General features: G+C 46.7%; 1 protein-coding gene across 2 annotated transcripts in view; it reads left to right on the top strand.

Annotated features, from left to right (window-relative positions):
• Positions 1 to 7834, top strand: part of focad (focadhesin) — a 65146-nt gene that overhangs the window by 24986 nt on the left and 32326 nt on the right. For both annotated transcript variants that reach the window (XM_079295637.1, XM_079295638.1), the window contains exon 5: positions 432 to 530. In XM_079295637.1, coding sequence (XP_079151763.1) covers positions 432 to 530 — 99 coding nt within the window. The remainder of the gene's footprint in view (positions 1 to 431; positions 531 to 7834) is intronic.

The following is a 7834-nucleotide window of genomic DNA, read 5'->3' as shown; positions in this document are numbered from 1 at the left end:
AGCTATACGTTTATGATCCTGTTTAGGCCAGCAGAGAAGGCTTAGCTGGCCCTGATGGCCACCACTGGTAGAAGGAGGCCTGATTTATGTTCAGAAGTTAAATGAGCTCGATATGAGATTCAGAGAAAATCTCAGATTGAAGGATTGCCGCCACACGGCTCTCAACATGGCGATGGCTGAGCTGTGCTAACAGGGCTAACATGCTGATGGAACAACACCTTATTCACATAACATTGGCTTTAACATTCTATCATGGAATCCAGGGATTATGCTAAATGATCGCAGTCAGATCAAATAGTTGCGATCAGGCAATTAAATAACACACAAATCACTTGATATTGATCTTCAGAAAGACAATAGGCTCCTTTACTCGTTGTAAGTTAGCTCTTTCCTTTGAGTTATTCTCTGTTGTGTTTGTGACCTGTGGACAGAAACGTCCAGGGGCTGATGAAGGTCATGGGACGGCTGCTCCAGATGCAGGCAGACCAGAGAGACGGAGACACACACTTCACCTGTCCTTACTCCATCAGGTCAGTCTTCCTCACACACACCATACACAGCATGCGTAGTGTAGACAATGTGTCTCTACTCTGCATCTGTGCATGTGACTGTTGTGTATAACCGATTCTATCACACATGATTACATCACCAGGGTTACATTCACGCCCTCTAGGTGGACTCATCAGTATTCACTATAGTGAGTAGGATTCATAGGATAAGGGTGCTTTCACGTCTCTAGTTTGGACTTGTGTGTTCAAGTCAACAGCAGATCATGCAGCTCATTTGTGCTTCCTGTTGATGTTCTCTGGTCACATCAAGACAGAAGTGATGATGAGTGTAATTAGCTGAGACTGCATCTGGACTTCATACATCATAAGTGGGGACGAGGAGGCAGAAACGTGTGGTTGTTACGTTTCCTTTGTTCCACTCTGTTTTCTAGGGGACTGGTAAAATACATAGGACAGTATTCCTGGGGGGCATTTGTATTTGTGCCTTTATTTGGCAGTGTAGAAATGGGGGTGAGAGAGGGTGTGGGGGGGGGGGCATACTACAAAGGACCCAAGAACCCTGACGCTGCAGTTATACAGCATGCTGACACTATTTATACAGAGCTCTGGTTGAACTCCTTCTCACTTCTTGATTGAACATTAGCATGGTTACCAGATGATCTTGTATAATATCGGCTACACTTTGAGGACTTTAGCAGTTAAGCTTTTGAATTTGTACTAAAATCACATATTTGCTGTCACACAGTCCGACAGTTGGTCTGCTTTGCGTTCCCACTCCAAAGGACACTACAGATGAGATGCTTCATGTTAATCAGTGAGCTGTAGACGTGTTTTATTCATGAGGGACATTTTGACATGTTACAGTAGGAAATGCTGGCGTGAATAATTCCAATGAATGATGGCTGCATTCCATTTAGCTGCTTCAGGTCCAGGTATTGTTCCTTTCATGGCTTAGACACGTGAATAGATCATCATCTGGTTTGTTATTTGTTCTTTGGTTTGTCTTGACCCGTCAAACTTTAGCATTTTCACAATTTCACGAAACCTCAGCATTTACTGTGACCAATATTTGAGCCAGTGAAGATGAAGGTCACACTTACTTGGAAGCTTTTGTGAAGAGAAAGGTCTTGATTTGTTGATGCTGACGATACAGTTACTATTCAGAGTGGGGCTAGCCCTCTGTGGTTCAGGTCAGTCAAACTGGTTTATTGTCCCTCCTCCTCCTCCTCCACCTCTGCCAGGACCCTGGGGCCTCCTTAATCAGTTACAGCGGGGGATAAAGACTATGCTGCTTTGTATTTTTTCCTTTTCCTTCATGTTTCCCTTCCTCCCTCCTGCTCTCCATGTACCTCGCTCCCTCTTAACCTATCTTTCTCCACATTCTATCCCTCCTCTCTTCCTCTCCTCCTTCCCATTGTCCTCTTCTGTCTCGTTCCGTCTTCGTCGCTGCCTCTGCTGTCTGCGTCTGTCTGGCAGGCCGCACCTCCCCGGTGGGAAGATGAATGTGTCGGGGGCAGCAGGGTGGCGCCGTTGGCCTGGCAGTCTGGCCCTCCATTGGTCGTCAGGCGTGGCACCGCTGGGTAACTGTAAGTGCTGCAGGATTAATGGAGGATGCACACTGGCGTCCATTGTTGACCGTCTGCTCGCCGCTGCCCCGTGCAATCTGCCACAGAGACTCTGAGCCACTTTGGCCCCCCAGCAGGATCGGGGAGGGTCCATGTCTCATGTGATATCTGACTGTAGTGTAGTCTATCCTGGGTGAGCCCTGCAGGCTGTCTGCCTGCTCAGGTAATCAGAAATATGAGTGTGTTACAATTACATCGAGGGCTCACTTCATTGCTCACTCATGCACATGGACGCCAGAGTGATGGAGCCGCCACACAGGCAGGCGTTCGAAGCGGTTAGGGGTTCAATGCCTTGCTCAAGCACACGTCAGCACCTGCCAGTTCACACTCTGTAACGTGTTGGACTTGACCTGGTCACCTTCCGTCTTCCAAGTCCCTTACAGAACTGGTGAAATTCTAAATCTAATCATGAAGCATTGTAACTATAACCAGAGTTAACATGGAATTCTGAAAACAGATGTCAAATAATATCAAGCGGGTTGGATACCTTTTGTAAAATAGAGTTCTGTATTTTTATTATCTGACTTTGTGTTTTTTCCTGTAATATCTGGTGGGAAACAACCATCAGTCACATGTCCAGGTTTGGTCATGCAAACCTAACAGCCTGCCCGGCACTTCCTCTCTCACCATAGGATCCACGCTTTGCTCTTTATTTGACACCCTGTAGTGTGAATCCTGTCATGTCACCCTATGTTCTACATTCTGGCTCACATGTCTTGTTTCACGAAATAAAAAGTGACTAAAGTCAATAAAAGATAAAGTTTGGTCCTTTTAATTCTGGCATCACGGTTGAAGAGTTGTGGTCAATAGTGTGACTGCGTATCGTTGGAGTGTCAGTACTAGTGGCGATATGATACCTGTGTCTTGGTACTAATACCAAATGTAAACACGTTTTTTCTTTTTAGGACAAATGATGTCTTTCTAAAGGGACTAAAGCTTCCTGGCCTTAGTTGTGCTTATTACCTACATGTGATATAGGGCTGAACCTTCTGACCTTTGGACTGCCAGACTGTTGAGTGATGAGAAGTGGTTTTATCTGTAGATTGTGAGGAAGCATATATATATATCTCTTAAAGATAGCTTCAAGATCAAAGGGATTCATGAAGGCTAATGCTTTGGTGATGTTCTCCTGCTGTGGTGCTTTCAGATGGTAAATGAGGCAAATCCCCTCACATGTCCCCCAGGAAGCTGAGCATTCCAGTGAACGGATGTTACCTGGCCCATTTGTCTGCCAGCACCGTGATCCACCGGTGAACTTGGAGTTGAACTAAGAGGAGGAAGGTCTCGGCCTCGACTTCCTGCCGCTTCCTTTGTGTGGCGGCTGAAACGCAGGGAGCTGGGAGGCTGATGGATGGGAGCCGTGTAGAGGAGACAGACACAGGGAACCCGAGGAGGGGGACAGAGATGGTCGGACAGATAACGGCATGTAAAGCAGGGGGGGGGGGGCTCGCTGTAGTCTGTCACATGCACAGACATGCTCAGCCACTGAACTTCCTTCCTACACTGCGATATGTGATGGATGGAAGGCGTGGGTTAAGTGCTGTTTAGTTGACCTCCGGCCCGTCTGTGGGCCGGAGGTCTTGGATTTGACCCCGGTGTTTTGTTTGGACTTAATGGGTTTGCAAATGCACGAGTAATGGAGGCTGTGTGTTGTTTACACTCACAGGACAGGACAGGTAGAGGACGGCTAGCTTTAAAACTGCTATTTTACTACAAATAATAAGCAGCAGATTCCATGAATATGATATTTGTGATCCAGGCTTATTTGATGGACCTGTGCTGCAGAGCTGCTGCTCTCCTGGACGACAGCCAGGCTCCTCTGTTCAGCGTCTCAGAATGAGATGCAAATCAACGGATGTTAATGCTGAACAACTTTGGCTGCACCGGTGAGCGATTGTGACTTCAGACACGGAGGATGGCAAAATGCACAGATTGGCTAAACTGTGATAACCTTCATGTTTGGTTTGAGTGCTCTCTGCAGCCGCTTTCTCTGTTGGGACAAAGATCATTTGTAAGAGGAAGAAGCTGCCACACTGTACAATCAGAGTGTGCCGACCGGCAAATTCACAAAGAATGGATCACGAACGCTGATAGCACCATGAATTGTGCATCAATTGGCAGCCTGCTCCGTCTGAAGGTCCGATTCACAAAAGATATCGTGCTAATGCTATCACAGTGCAAACATGCACATACAGTTTGTGCAAGTAGCACTTCTTTTTGCGTCTGATTGCAGTGTTGGGGTCTGGCGCCATCTCCTGGCTGGCTGAGCTCCTCACATGTTTTCCTTCCTCACAAAAGCCTGACCTGGGGTCTGACCCGTTTGGCCACCCGAGATGACCACACCTCCAGCCTTCGGCCACCGCTGAGGCGGACCCTTCATTGGCCAAGCCAGCGCCCCCCGCTGCTTGTGCCGACCCGTTTATAAGTGCTAACGCAGCGAAAATCTGTGTCTTCGCTCCGGACCCCGTCCGGTCCCTAAGAAGATTCACGAGGCACGATCGGCCTCATCCACCCTCATCTCAGCGCGCACGTGCCATTTCGCTGGTCGAAACAAACGTTGTTCCATTCTGAGTTAAGGCCTTTGCCCGCGAGAACGAATTACTTCGCGATCCGTTCTCCGCTTCTTGTGTACACATTCCGGCAGAAGGAAGACGCTAAGCCTCACTCCTTCTCCGATGATTCCCGGGAGTACGCGCCGACCACGTCGCCTCAACCGAAGTTAAACTGTCCTCTCTGCAGCGTGAACAGATCACGTCTGCGTTTGCTCGCGAGCGAGAGCCACGCCACGATGGACCGAAGCATCACCAGCTCAACAGCTGTGCTGACAAGCAGCCCCACATCTCGAGGAAAAGGACAATTCTTCCACGAACACTCTTCCCTTTGCATCGAAGCTTCTCCAAAGTAAGAGTTCATGGCGTCTGGGCATAGCTTAGCTTAATATAACCTACGTTTAATTCAGGTTATTCATTCATGTGTTGTTATTCCCGTGTTTTTGTCGTGTCGAGTTACTGTTTCATGTTGCTGAGATATTGCGCAATCACTGACGGACCGCCGGGCCCGTCGTATTGTGCGCTTCCTGCTCTGACTGTTTGTTTGGGGATTATTTTATTTCATTTTGTTCTTGCTCTATTTACTTGAATTGACTCTGTGAGTGAAGTGTGGAATCGCGGCTATCGTGCATAAGTGTCGTCAGTTTGCGACGCGACAACGGCAGCTTGTGTCAGATATGATCAGCGATCCTCAATCTCACTACAACGCGACACCGCACACAGCAGCTTTGATTCCTCTCTCTGCCGCCTTTTATTTCTCTTGTTTTCCGTAACTTACATACACACAGAGCTCCGGCTGATTGTGGGTGAGCCTCTCGCCTATTGTCCCAACACACGTGGTCACACACAGCTGACCCCCCCCCCCCCCCCGCCCCCTTCCGCCATTTTGTCTAAGTCACTCGACCCCGCCATCTTGGTTGTAGTTTTCAGCTGTAGTTCTTTAAGGCCCCTCCCTTTTCACACACGTGATTACACTGCAGCCTCCCCCTCCGCCATTTTGTCCAAGTCACTCGACTCCGCCATCTTGGTTTGTAGTTCTCGGCTGTAGTTTCAAGGCCTCCTCGTTTCACACTGTTAGATCCTGGGGTACTTCTGGCCCGATACGGGGCTACTTACTGACTCAGCTCTCTATTAAAAGATTGTCGAGCTGGTGTTCTGGCGAGGGAACTCGCCTGGCTCCGCTAACTGCCATTACTCCCGACGTCTACCCTGCTTCCTCCGGTCTGAGCGCGCTCGGCCGAGAGACCAGTCCTGGCCCCGGGCGCTCTCACCAGTCGCGTCGGTTATGGCAGCTTCCCTCTTATGGATCCGTGCTCTTGGTAAATGCCAGGTTAGGTTTTAACGGCTAGGATTAATTCTTTCTAAAACCGTAAGGGGTTGTTAAGTGGATTCAGTCTCTAGGATAACCTTTCAGAACTCAGTTGTTAGACATACAATGGCTTTAACTTTTTACTGCCACGAGGAACTTTTTACTACTTGAGCAAATGAATGCACTTGAGAAATTTACTTTAAATGCAGATTAGATATTTATTGCAGGTTATATTTGGTTAGTTTGCAAGGGTTAAAGCTACAGCTCACATAAAATGTTACTACACTTGATTCGTTACTTTAATTTTCTTCTTCGATTATACTCATTAGTTTTAGATGCCGAGACGGCTCGGCTGGAGCTGGATGTTCAATGGTGCGATGAAAAAGTTCTTTTGGAGTTGTTAGGAGCGAAGGTCTGGCCAGACCCTCCGTCCTCCTGCTCTGCAGCGGAGTCCGTTCAACAGTCCTCAAAACTCAGTACAAAGTCTTTCTCGGGCTGCTGCGTCTTCTCCGTTGTCCAGATGTTAAGAGTCGAGCAGTGGGGAGAGGAAAAACCTCCGTCTTTAAATCTTATTGTCCACGAACAGCGGTCTTCTTTCCGTGAACAGAGACGAAGTCCTCAATACATCAGTTACGATCGTCCGTATCTTCCCTCGGTGCATTTGGACAGCACCCGTGTTGAAATCCCAGTGTGCTGCCTGCAAATGTCTCCTTTTATTTCTCATTCGGGCTTTATCAGCCCCCCTTGTTCAATACATGATCTCATCCCCCCTCCCTTTGGAGAGCGCGTTGAGTTCTGAACAAGTCCGGACAAGTCCAGGCTTCCTGCCTCTATGACTCATCTCTTGCAACTGTCTCTTCCTAACTCCACCCATAACATCTGCCTCAGATTTCTGCAAGTCATTCTGACTAGCACTTTTATCGCAGCTCCTGTTACACAAGACATTTGTTAAACACTTAATACAGTTGTTAAATCACTCTATGCATTTACACATTCGTTACTTATTGATTAAACATTTCGTTATATAATTCCTACACTTTATCTTTTGATTACATTTTAACTATTGATTTCTGAGTATATGCTTTGTGCTCTTATATCCTGACTCTCCCTTGAATGTGCCAACATGTTACCGAGGCAGCTCTGAGGGGTCAACTCTTCTTGACAACACGCATGGATCCTCACACACACACACACACATACACACACACACACACTTACGTACATATACCCCCCCCCCCATTTTATTCATTTGACTTTAGGTATTAGACATATAAAATTGTGTAGCGTTTGTTGGTTGTGATATTAATTGATCTGATCATTTATTATTTTGATTTAATAAACTCTGTTATACTTTAAGAAGCAGTCGTCTGTGATTACTTGTGTATATGTGTGTAATGAAACTGTATGTAGTAGCCTGTGTACGAACGTAACCCTTCACTATCACTTCGAATGTGTAGTCGTACCCGACTATTGACATTATGAGTGACCACTAATTATGAGACTTAGTTTATCATTTGGTTATTAGTCCCTGTTCACATTAATAATCATTAATAATTGTTACTCACATTAATAATTCTATTGATGTCAAGAATTCAGTTTCTTAAATGCTGACAACCCAAACACGCTCCTTTACGTCCCCAACAGCAGTTATCAATGTGGCAAAATATAATTTAACAAGAACACAGTAGGCAGACTGAAAAATAAGATGTCCAGACATCGAGGTGCAGAGGCATTATTTAAAAATTCAGGCAAGGATTTGAAACGTGACCGAGAGAACTCCTGTTTGGGATTTAATATCCCAGTCTGGAGCACTGAGGTGCTGTTTGTGACGGGTTGCTTCTG

The sequence above is a fragment of the Melanostigma gelatinosum genome (genome assembly GCF_949748355.1).
Source record: "Melanostigma gelatinosum genome assembly, chromosome: 23".
Lineage (NCBI taxonomy): Eukaryota > Metazoa > Chordata > Actinopteri > Perciformes > Zoarcidae > Melanostigma > Melanostigma gelatinosum.
This window is presented reverse-complemented; position numbering and strand designations above follow the sequence as displayed.